The sequence below is a fragment of the Strongylocentrotus purpuratus genome, unplaced genomic scaffold (genome assembly GCF_000002235.5).
Source record: "Strongylocentrotus purpuratus isolate Spur 01 unplaced genomic scaffold, Spur_5.0 spur5_scaffold_8, whole genome shotgun sequence".
NCBI lineage: Eukaryota > Metazoa > Echinodermata > Echinoidea > Camarodonta > Strongylocentrotidae > Strongylocentrotus > Strongylocentrotus purpuratus.
In genome coordinates, this window is record NW_022145614.1 from 15,557,584 (window position 1) to 15,570,413 (window position 12,830).

The following is a 12,830-nucleotide window of genomic DNA, read 5'->3' on the forward strand; positions in this document are numbered from 1 at the left end:
GTACAAGTATATCATATTTTCTGACAGCATCAATTTTCCCTTCTCATTGTGCAGTTTTTTTTAAGTAGAGCTATTTAAAAAAAAAAATGGGAAAAAATGTTCCTAATATGGTTCAGTTATACCAAAAATTAGTTTATTTCTTTGACCAACAACATTTGGCCTTGTGTATTTAGCAATGCTCTTCACTGGTTGTCATATTCATTCACAACCTAATAGTTCTGAAACCCCATTCACAATCATTATATATGATTAGCCTTGAAGATAGCAACCAGGTAGTTCATTTCAAAATCCTAATCAAATGCTGGTGCTCAAGATAATCTCCAATGAATAAAGTATTTTAGGGTACATATATTAAAGCCCGTCTGTACTAGTTAAGCCAGGAGGGAAATAGATCACCCTGCAAGGTCACTGACAGGTGGCTATCTCATCAACTAAGCTCTCAATTAACATAAGAAAAAGAGGATCATGGTGGACCAATGGTCACCGCATAGGCATTGTTTTTTATATAGAGGGAGCAAGTAGCTACAAGTAGTACAGTGGGGCTTAAACATTCACTTTCTTTGTTACAATCCTGATCTTTGAACATCCCAGGAAGCCTTGTCCAGCCTCATGACAGCCCTGCAGGGTCAGAAGGGAATGGTCAAGGATAAAGAAGAGCAACTAGCCAGCATGCAGATGCAATTGGAAGACACCAGGGGGCAGGTGTCCCTCCTGGAAGCTGCACTGGAAGAAGGAAAGGCCAGCGGGGCGGGGCTTCAAAGCCAGATTGCAGCACTGGAGGACAGGATGCACGCGCAGGCTGGAGATTACCAAGAACAGGTTTGTGGCCATTGCCACCCTTTTTACCCAGGTTTAGAAATGGGTTCTGTTGTTGGGAAAGAAAATCCTTGAATGCTTTAGGGTGCCTTGGAGGAAAGGAAGATTAATGTGGAGGTGTTGCATAGTCAGATGCCAGCATTGCAGGACAGGATGCATGCACAGGCTGGATATTACTAAGAACAGGTTGGTGGTCATGTCTAATAGTAGTTGCTACCCCTTTCCCAGTCAATGGGTACTGGGTTGGGAAGAATGTCTGTGGATGCCCAAGTGCCTTATCATACCAGGAGAGCTCAGATACAGCTGAGATGATCAAATTGAGTTCTGTCAGAAGGTGCCTTTCATTATTCCAAACAGTTGTATACATGTCATTCTCAGTGGTTCGGTGTATGTCCTTAAATGGCCTCAAAACTGAATGAAATAGTGTACTGACTGACTGTATTCAAGCTTATCTCTTTCTCTATAATTATAATAAAAAGTACATGCATACATCAAATCTCATGTAAGTATTCTTCTGAAAGGTACTATAGTCATTATTGACATTTCTGTTGCATTCTGATTTCTTGATAGATTGAACAGATGAGGGCTGATGCTATGGACGCTAATCAACACCAGAAGGAGTTACTCAAAGAACTTGAGAAACAGTCCGAGGAGCTTACTCAACTTCATAAACAGGTGAGATGAAATGCACAAGATGTGATATAGACCAGCAAGCATTTAATGTTGACACATCTCATTTGGTTCATTTTTGTTTTGTTTTTGTTTTTAGAAATATCACTTGTAAAATTATTTATACAAGAAAAATGGGTGAGTGCAAAAAAAGACTCCACGACTTTGTACATGCCAGTATCCAGGTGCCTCATCAAAGGCACTGTTGAGACTGAAAAAACCAACAACTGTATAATTATGCCATCCTTGATTCATTGAGAAAGACTGGAGAAGAAGCTATTTGTACACAATGTGGAATAGGTATGATTTTAAGGCTTGTCCAGATTATGAAGTGGTGCTTCTTTATTAACATGTAAATAAATGGCAACTGCGCTCAACAAAGGACTACACGTAGTCACTAAGCTCTGAGTTATTAGATACAGAAATGCAAAGTGTATTACTTTTATGTCATTATAAAAATAAAGAAACAATGCCATTTCATATCTGAGTTAGGCATCAAGCAAGCTGAGTTTGAAATTTGTAACAGTCGCTGGACTGTAGATTACAAAGTATGGGGTTCAAATCCCAGCTCTGCACCAACGTTCTTTGGCAATACGCTTATCTATGTTGCCACTCTCCACCCTGGTGTTAAATTGGTAACCAGTATGCTGCGAACGTTAATGTAGTATGCTCAGCATGGTGAGCATCTGTACAAATGGCACCTGCCTGGAATGCTCCCCAGGGAGTAGAGAATGTGCATAAATTGTGTGCAGGCAAGCCTGAATCCGGTGACCAGGGTAATATATCTGTAAAGCGCTTAGAGAGAGACATGTCGATTTATTAAGTGCTATATCAAATTGGAGTATTATTATCATTCTTATTATTATTTACAAACAATCTAGTAACATCCATCTTCATGTGCTTTGCATCATCTCTACAGATGAAGGAGAAGGAAGAAGAATACGAAACAAAGGAATCGGAACACAAGGACACCATCGAATCCCTGGAGGAGCAGCTCGAGGAAGTCAAGACCAACCTCTCCACCGTGGTCGTCGAGCTCGATGAACCTGAATCCAAGAAGAGGAAGATGGCCGACGCCCAGGCTATGGAAATTGAATCATATCCTTCTAGTATTAGGACATTCAGTAGTGATTCCATGAGGATCCCATCCCATTCTCCTAGTGTAAGGATATTTAGTACTGGTGCAATGGGGATCCCTTGTGCTCCATCTGTTAGGTTCAAGTTTGCAGAGCCACGCTACAGCAGCTCATGGAAAACTTGAAGTAGTGTCATCTTTTGGATAACAGAAAACGAACTATTTGTATATTGAAGTGATATATTTATGTAGGTTATCTCGTATTACATTTGCTGTTACAGATGTAATCATGGAATATTACTGAAGACAAATTGATTTTGTGTTGTAACTTTTCATAGCTTAAAAATGTAAGTCAAATTAAAATTGAAACAATAAAATAAAATGGATTCATGGATATGATATTGTATGGGACATATATAAATCTTCTTTCTTTTTTTTTCTCACTGAAGAAGAAGTAAAAAATATATATTTTTGAATATTATCCAATCAATTTGATCAGTTTTTATAGCAGTTTGGTAGCTTATAAATTACAACAATAGCATTAAATAGAATCATATATTCTGTATTCTGTAATAAGCAGTGTTCTCTTGAACCCTCAGGAGTGGGATTATTTAGGAGCTAAAAAGACTTGGGGAGAGGGATGGAAGTGCACGATGCCTTAATTCATAGATCATTATCCATCCATAGATATCTGGGTACATCCCGGCCCCCCCCCCACTCCGGGAACAGAGGGACCGCATTCATGTTCCCAAATATCTGGCTCGTAACAAAGAAAAAGATCTGCCCGTATTGACTTTATACACCAGACTTATGCTGAAAAGGGGTGGGGGGGGGGGCGCTGGGAACATGCATATATGCGTACCCTAAATAACACAGAGTGGGGGTGGGGGTACATTTTCTTGAAGACAGTGAGGGGAAGTTGGGGGGGGGGGGTAGAGATGATACATGTAATGCTGTTCTTTTGGTTGAGTCAAAAATGCAGAGGAACAATACTGATACTGTAATCTACTTTTCCACCTGTCAAATACAGTAATCCATAGCATGTGAATAGGCCAGTTGACTAATGTATTCAAATTCTATGCATACTTCTTGAACAAAAGTTGCTCTTGATGATCAAAATGCTTGCCTGAATCTTGTCCGACATAGCAGCAAACAATGTATGCAAGGTGTATTCCTTCTATTCCATGCAAATGCTGTCATACCTAACGTGTGAATTGAAAAGCTCATCACCAAGGAATCTTGGAAGAGACATGCATAAATTAGAAGACAGTAGTAAACAGGTGTATAGGTCTATTTTGTTAAAAGTAAATGTGTAGCAATCTTTGGTAAGCTGCCTTTTGTCTAGAGTGACCTCTGTGAATGAGGAGGATTCCTCACATTCAAATAAATTTCCCAGCTGCTGTTTTTGTATGTAAAAGCAACCTTTTAATCCTCTTTTCTTTTTATTTATCTTTTTTCTTTTTTTGGACTTCCCAAACTATGTTAGCAGTGGCGGATCCAGGGGGGGGGGGTTGGGGGGGTTGCAACCCCCCCCTTGGGCGGCCCAAAAAAAAAAAAAAAAAAAAAAAAAAAAAAAAAAGAAAAAAAGAAAGAAAAAAAGAAAGAAAAAAGAACGCACGCTGGAGAGAAACCCTTTCAAGTGCAAATATTGTGAGAAGATATTCAACTCATCTGGTAACTTAACCAAACACATGATAACTCTGGATATAACTATGTATTAAACTGTTACTTGATTTAAAAAGACGTTATCATGCACTGCTTTTTATGGTCTCCATTGTGTTAATAGATGCCAGGAAAACATCACTTACGGGGTTCAAATAAACACCCCAAAAAAAATCGGCTCGCCGCTTTGCGGCTCGTGGACGATGCTCCGCATCGTCATTATTTTGGTCAACCCCCCCCTTAGCAAAAAGCTAGATCCGCCCCTGGTTAGGAATGAGCAGGTGGAAACTGAGATTAACAGGCCTGATAATTACCAGATTTAAATAGTTTTCCTGTTTTTGTTTTTTCCTGATTTTTTTTTCTAACTCAAAAGAGGGGGAATGTTGTTAGATGCCATTCCCCCCCCGAATGTTTTTTTTTTATACTCATGGGGGGGGGGGGGGGGGGGCGTGGTTGAGAAAAAAATAAAAAATTATGTTGCTCTGTACTCACTGCCTGATTAACAGAATGACAAAAGCCATCAGGTCAGGAAAGCTCTTCACAATAGGAGCTGAGCCTGTATGATCAGTTACTTGTCCCAACAAGGTCATTTAGGACAAGGTCATTTAGGACAAGCCTAGAGAGTAGGAAGAGAAATTGGAGGAAGTTTTGCAGTAGGAGAATTTTGAAAATTGTATTTGCTTGTGAAAAGTACAAGCATAATGCTGAAACAACATTTACATGGTTCACTGAATTGTGTGTCTTTCACCCTTAGTAACGTTGTACCATAGTCAACAATTGCATTATTTCAAATTATGCCATTTGAATTGGTAAATTCCTTGACTAGCCATGCTTTCTACGTTGCGGGATTCAGAGAAGCGGTTCAAAGAGCTCTCCAGTGTGTATGACAACATGAGGGATCAGATGAATGAAGAGATCAGATCACTCAAGGTAAGTGGACCAGAATTTTTTTCCTGCATGCCTTTCCGGACTTTGGCAAGGGGTCCAGAATCTCCAGATTCCTTGTTGCATAAATAATTTGAATCACAACGCATTAAAGGAATCTGAGAAGAGGTTTAAAGAGCGTTATATGAGGGATCATATTAATGAAGAAATCAGATCACTTAAAATAGCTGAAGTATTAATAAAAGTAACCAAATTCTAATGAATGGGAAAAGAATGCATATGGTAGATTTTTCTCCACCACAAAATATTACTTTTTGTACTAAGATAAGAATTTTTTTTTGGTTGGGCAATCCCTTTGGCCGCTCGCTCAGGAAGCTATACTGGGATGGTAGGTGAGGCGAGTAACTACAAGGAGTGTCATGAATTGCTGGAATGGTGTGTGGACAAAGCACTTGTTAATTTACAGTCAATTATGTATATATATAATAGATATATAATCTCTGAAAATTATTTTTGAAATTGACCAACACTCAGATGAAAGCCGATGAACTGGAAGATGTGCGCATATCCAAGGAGATCCTTCAAGCCCAGCACACAGCCCTGACGTACGAGATAGAGCAAGTTCGAAACGAGATGGCAGAAAAGTAAGAATGACATACATTTATGCCTAATTCAATCAGTCCACATTTCATTCTAGAGTTATGACAAACAAAACAAAGCATCAAATTTACAAGTGGTATGAATAATTGAATTGTTAATCGTATATGACGGGTCTATGGATGAACCTGTTAATCCTTTGCTTATGGGAAACGAATGGCTCCTGGATTAACGCCATGGAGATAAGATAATCCAATAGTCAATGTATTAAGATAATTTTGATGCCCCCTGTTCTCTATTTGGATGAACCTATTGATTTCGCCAATGGGAAATGGATGGCTCTTGGATTAAAGCCATGGAGATAAGATAATCCAATAGTCGATGTATTAAGAGAATTTTGATGCACCATGTACTTTATTTTGATGAATCTGATGATCCTCTGCCAATGGGAACCAGATGGCTCCAGGATTAAAGCCTATGGGGATAAGATAATCCAATAGTCAATGTAATAAGATAATTTTGATGCACCCTGTACTCTCTTTGGATGAACCTGTTGATCCTCTGCCAATGGGAACCGGATGGCCCCTGGATTAAAGCCATGGAGATAAGATAATCCAATAGTCAAAGTATTAAGATAATTTTGATGCACCATGTACTTTATTTTGATGAATCTGATGATCCTCTGCCAATGGGAACCAGATGGCTCCAGGATTAAAGCCTATGGGGATTAGATAATCCAATAGTCAATGTAATAAGATCATTTTGATGCACCCTGTACTCTCTTTGGATGAACCTGTTGATCCTCTGCCAATGGGAACCGGATGGTCCCTGGATTAAAGTTTATGGGATTAGATAATCCAATAGTCAATGTAATAAGATCATTTTGATGCACCCTGTACTCTATTTGGACGAATCTGTTGATCCTCTGCCAACGGGAACTGGATGGTTCCTGGTTTAAAGCAATTGAGATAAGATAATCCAATAGTCAATGTATTCAGATAATTTTTATGCACCCTGTACTCTAATTCTGCTTTGCCTCTGCTGCACAGGGAATCATCATTAAAAGATGAGGTGAATCACCTCAAAAGAGACATGGAACGTCAGAAGACAGTGCTGGCTAGCATGCTCCGAGACAAAGATGAAGCCGTAGAGAAGCTCTACACTGTCCAAACAACGTAAGTGATTTTCCATGTTTCATCTACCCCTAAAGCATGCTGCAAATATCTTTTATTACTTTATCAATCTGTTAGAGATGATCCTTAAAATGTGCTTTTCACACTTATATAATTTCCAAGTTATCTGAGGCTTAGCATGCAGCTGTTAAAATGCCAGTATTTAAATATTAATTTCCCAGTGTATTTTCTATGGATATGAATGCAATTATACATTGGGTCTCAAATTGATGGGTTCGTTAGGAATCGGTACTCACATTACATTAGAAGACATTGAATTGAAATCATAACATGGTCTCATACTGAGACTGTGAGTAGATTTGTCATAGATCTGTGACAGACTACTGCTTGTTTTGACCATTTCAATGAAATGACCCCTAGAAAGTGTAGAAATAATGAGAAAAGAAACAAACTCTGCTTCACAGATATGTAACAATCAAGTGTTTCAAGATAGATTTATTTTACAATAGAATTTGATTGATATATTTCAGATTGGACCAAGTCAAGGCTAATGAAGAAATATTACAGGAGAACATGGACCAAGTGATGGAAGAATTAGATAGGTAGGTTTAGATACATATATCGACGGGTCAGTGACACAAAGACGTAACTCAATTTAGGCCATTTTGAGAAAAAAGTGGTTTATGTGTCACTGAGCACTTGGGCCTCAAGGAGTTAAGTCTATGTTTCACTAGCCATTGACTTCAATGTGGTGTTGGGTGGAGTTAAGTCTTTGTGTCTCTTGGAAAGCTCACATTTTGATATCAAATACTCATTTTGGAAAATACAGAATTATGTCTTTGTGTCACTGAACCCTCGATATGTACTTGATACTAAAAACCCAAGTGTTTTTTCTTCCCCAGTCTGTCTGGAATGCTTGTGACTTCAAGAAAGCAGAGAGAGAGATATACATCTCTCTGTCGTTTAAGTCTTGTTTTCAGATGAAATGTCAACCTATCAGTTAGTAAAAGGGGGTATTGACTCATAATAATTACTTTCTTATCCTCTATTGGAGTTCCCTCAAACTTTCACTGATGTTTTCCTTTCATTTAAAAAAAAATACTTTTAATTTAAGCCAACTCGATGCTGGAATGTATTTTCTACTTTCCAGATCTGTCAATGTATGTGGTATATGCCTTTCAGCATTTAACTTTCACACATTTGTAACCACGTATTGATCCATAGTCATTAGTCAGGATTGTGGTTTGTGTTGAGAAACATGGAGCTGACCACATTTCCATGTAGTGTATAATAAGAATGAACTGTGCAGGTATTGCAGTATGAAATGTGGGACTCTTTTTAGCAGTGCATTTAAGGAAAATTGAACTTTAATAGACAGTTACTGTAAAAGAAAGCAACAATCGGAGAAGTAGAATGGTGACAAATTAAACCAAGTTAGACAACAACAAAAAAGTTGTGTAATTTTGAAAGTTGTGATCACTATATGTATGGGCACTTCATATTGGCTTAATCTGTTGTTTCACTGTGATGTAGTACCTAACTACTTTTCTATCTGACTAAAATATCAGTTTTTTTGTACAACTCAGGAGGGTCTTTTTCTCCTTATGTTACTGCACATTTTGTTTGGCGAACTATGCATTTTTATTAATAATGGCTGTAAAGATTTAGAAATTTAGATTTTTGGAATAGAATGTATAATTTCAAGCTTCTATTTTTCAGTATTCTTGTGTATGGTACTTTGGATTGATTTAATGCCATCATAGCTCAGTATCTGCTAAATAATCTGAAACTGAAAGCAAATCTTAATCAATGACTGAGTAGGTATTTAGAAGAGTTTCATCCATTGCAATGCCAGAGCTGCGGAATTATTCTGTTTTTTCCTCCAGATTACGATTGTACATTTTTTCTTCATAAAATACGTATTTTTAAATAATTTGTTTTAATCTTCTTTTAAATTTTTTTTTTACATACTGCACGTCAAACAACTGCCTTAAAATGTCGATTTGATCACAAATTCAATAGAAAACTAAGGTTAAAACATACTTGAAGAGAAAAATATTCTCAAGAAGAATGAAACGCTGATAATACTAAAATAACCCGAAAAAATACCTACTTGTAAATAAACTATAGGTCCTAATATGGAAAAAACAGCATGAGGAATGGACATTTCTGCATTGGAAGTGTGTACGCATGGTTGTAAATTTTGTTTTAATGAATTCCTTTTTTTTGCTTGAAATTCCTTTCTTTGGCATCATGGTTCCTTTTTTTGGTTGCACAAGGTCGGCAGCTCTGCAATGCTAGATATCTTTACAGAATGTTCAATGATCCTTTGTTTCATGTCACAGGACATCTGCCCTTGAGAGCACACACTTCAAGGAGAAAGAGGATATCAAGTCCAAGCTGGAGGAGGAAAGAGAAGAAAAGTCAAAACTTACCAAGGTAAATAAGAAAAATCCAATAATATCCACAGATTGAGAGCTTGATGTTTTATTTTCAATTTAAACATTGCGGCTGGATTATTTACGTTTTTGTGAACTGATAAAATTGCATGCTATTGAAATTTGTTTTTCGATCAATGAATTCTGTCATGCTGTAAATTTACTCATAACGGTACTCGAGCTAAAACCATTAGAATCTTTTTCTCTTCTGTAGTTACTGTGTCTAGCTTTTTAAATTACACATGTTTGTCAGGACAAAAAAGGGCATTGATTGTGTGGTTAAGAGTGCTTTAGATGTTAATGCTGCAATGGTGGTAGTGTAAGAGTTAATCAAATCAAGGCTACCACAATCAAATGTAAGCTACCACTTTTACTGCATATATTGACTATTCCTCTTCAGTCATAAGAGCCTTATAAATTTGATTTCTCATTATTCTGTTACTCCTTCTTGTTTAAATTTACCTTGGTAATGTCTCTGCTCTATTCCAATCCTATTTCTTTCCCAAGATTTATTATTTCCCCAACAGCTGTTCAACTCATCTTGTTAAGCTCCTGAAATGTTTTTTTTTCTTCATTGTATCATTATGAAGGGCATTTTCTACACCTTTTTTCTTCTCCATCTCATTCATTATAAATTTGTTATTTGGATTATGTTTTTGGAAGTCATGTGCACCATACAATTTACTCTAGCAAGTGTGTTACTAACAAGCAAGAGAACCTGTAAATTGCAGGATAGAAGAAATCTACAAGAAATCGACAAGGAAGAAATTTCTTGGTCAGAAATCTACAAGAAATCAACAAGGAAGAAATTTCTTGGTCAGAAATCTACAAGAAATCAACAAGGAAGAAATTTCTTGGTCAGAAATTTGTAAACAAAGAGGAATGTGAAATTTACAATGATTTGCAGTTCACCTAGAGTTCAATTAAAGCTGTAAGGTGAATTCAAGTCAAGTCTTCATTAATTTTCAAATAGATTAGAAAAATGGTACTGCTACTGAATTTGGAATCGAAGGTCTTCTTTTGTCAATTTTGTCAATAATTTTTCATGTCATTCATTCGTAGTACCACCTAAGTATGTAATCTTTTAGATTGTTACCTTTTTGAAAATTTGATGATATTTATATTTAGCCATTCATTGAAATACAAGTTCAAAATAACAGGACAAACTTCCCATAGAATGTCGGTCATTACATTGCAAATACCCATAGTATAGGGAGTGGGTCATTATGTAACAGGGCAGAAAACTGACCCCCAAAACAACTAATGTCTCTGCCTCTCAATTTACAGGACTTGAACAAAAAAACTTTAGCCCTCCATTGGCTATTTTATTTAGTCAAACACAACAATTTACAAATTAATTAAATGAGGTCTTTCTTTAACTCAAATAAAACAAAATACTCTAACATTTCTCTCCTTGTTGTTATACAAACAAATGTTGCAGTGACTGCCATTTAGTAAAAATCTTGTTATACATTCCAGATATAGAATGAATATACCTCTCGTCTTCTTTATGTTGAATAATTTTGGTCTTCAAGGAATTAAAATTTGGAATTTTGATATTAAGCTTTTGTACAAATAGCTGATGCTTAATCAAAGTCATCATGCAATTCAAAGCATTGTTTCTTTTGTCTTCAAAACCAACAATTACATTTTCTAAATTAAACTCTATCTGTGCTCGAGAACCTTCATTTATCCATTTCACCGTTTCATTTACAGGACTTGACCAGATTGAAGGAAGTGTACGAAGAAGCTGAAAAGAAGATCACAGAGTTAGGCGGTCATCAAAATCCCAAGCAGAAGATACATCATCTACAGGCTGTCAAGTCTGAAAACTACTTCCTGAAAGAGGTAAGACTTGTATTCATTATTAAAGGCATTGTTTAACCATGTTTCCTGTTTTACCAATCTGAGATGCATGGCCCTAGGTGTTATCAGTGTCTGTGATTTGGTGTAATATTGAAGCCCCCCGAAATCGGGCTTCAAAATAATCATGAAGTACTTCCATAAAGTAAAAATATATTTGAGTGACCGGTTTTACCATACTCATTTTCCCCAATAGACTTTAGTGTTATAAAAAACTGTTCAAAACTGTTGGGAAACGGTTTCTGAAATTTCGAAATTCCAATCAGAAATTTCTTGATAATCGAACATGCCATTGGCTTATAAAGATCATGGGATTCATTTCTGACCTAAAGGTTTAGAATCAAAGGCAAAGTTACCTATTACCTTTAAAGCGTAGAATATCAGAGTTCAATGAACTTTAAAAAAGGTATTTTCACTAAGTTCCCACAGACCGAATTACCAATTTGAGATTCACATAAACCTATGCTCTCTATAATATATTTTGAGTAGTGCCCTAAGAAAAAACTTATGAGAAAAACAGAAATTAATGATATTTTTGTACACGGTGAATGGGAGAGTTAATCCCGTCCTACGTCACAATCCACTGACCAAACTAACAATTTGAGATTTGCGTAGACTTAGTGATCTCTTATTTCAAACATGCATATTAACTTCCTTACTATTGGTATGATTCATTTCAAACTCTTTTCCAATTCTGTTTCTGTTATTTGTCTGCTTTCATTCAAATCAACTCATATTAAGGGTTGGATTACCCTTCATTAAACCTTGGGCAGTCTCATGGCATTCGGGGAGCACATGCTTAGCCTAGGCTGAAAGTTTAGACTTGTCTTAAAGCCCATCTGCACTAGTTTGATATGGAGGGATTAGACCACCCTGCAAGGTCACTGGCAGGTGGTTATCTCATCAAATCAGCTCTCAATTAGCATAAGAAAAAGGGCATCATGGGGAATCAACGGGTACCACTTAGGCATTGCTGGCTGTATAGAGGGCGCAAGTAGCTATAAGTAGTGCAGTAGGGCTTTAACAATGCAATTTAGACATTTCAATTGATTTCACTTGACCTGTAAATCCCTGTAAATTAAGAGAAAATGTTGCCAGTAGGACCATTTTCTGACAGAGTGTCATTTGAACAGCTCTGGGAATGATGACAAGAATTTCAGTGAATGCAAACATGTACCATTGTACCGTGGCGAATGAAACCGATCAAGCCTCTAACATGTTGATCCCCTCCTGGGGTAGGAAATTGAGAAAGATGAGACGCCAGGCTAATCCCGACAGGATTAAAAGAATGTCTTGGGATCTCCCCAAGCTGTTGAGTTGGGAATCTCTGCCTCCTCCTCCTCCTCCACCAGGCACTAGGCCTGTTTTCATCAGCTCAAGATTGCCAAATACCCGCTATTTGAACTGTCCCATTCGCAAATTATCCAGTTAATTTGCGGCTTCATCAGCCCGAAGTTGCAATTAGCGGGGTATTTGGTCGAGATAATCTCAAGAAAATATCTCGCTATTTGGCAGGTGCGTCTTCACCAGCTGGAAGACTTGCACTATGCGCGAACGCTGAGCAAAATATCTTGAGCTAATTTTTCGAGCTCGAGTTTCAAGTTTCGAGGTCGAGTCTCGAGCTGATGGAGACGCGACTTGGAACTTGGAGATTATTTCCCAAAATCAGAAATAGCAGGCTATTTGGCAATC

General features: G+C 37.3%; 1 protein-coding gene across 3 annotated transcripts in view; it reads left to right on the forward strand.

The window, feature by feature from the left end:
- Positions 1-12,830, forward strand: part of KIF15 (kinesin-like protein KRP180) — a 50,392-nt gene that overhangs the window by 26,077 nt on the left and 11,485 nt on the right. For all 3 annotated transcript variants that reach the window (XM_030975044.1, NM_214491.2, XM_030975045.1), the window contains 9 exon segments: positions 592-819; positions 1,387-1,491; positions 2,405-2,583; positions 5,062-5,152; positions 5,642-5,751; positions 6,754-6,879; positions 7,368-7,439; positions 9,183-9,276; positions 10,992-11,123. In XM_030975044.1, the coding sequence (XP_030830904.1) occupies positions 592-819; positions 1,387-1,491; positions 2,405-2,583; positions 5,062-5,152; positions 5,642-5,751; positions 6,754-6,879; positions 7,368-7,439; positions 9,183-9,276; positions 10,992-11,123 (1,137 nt within the window).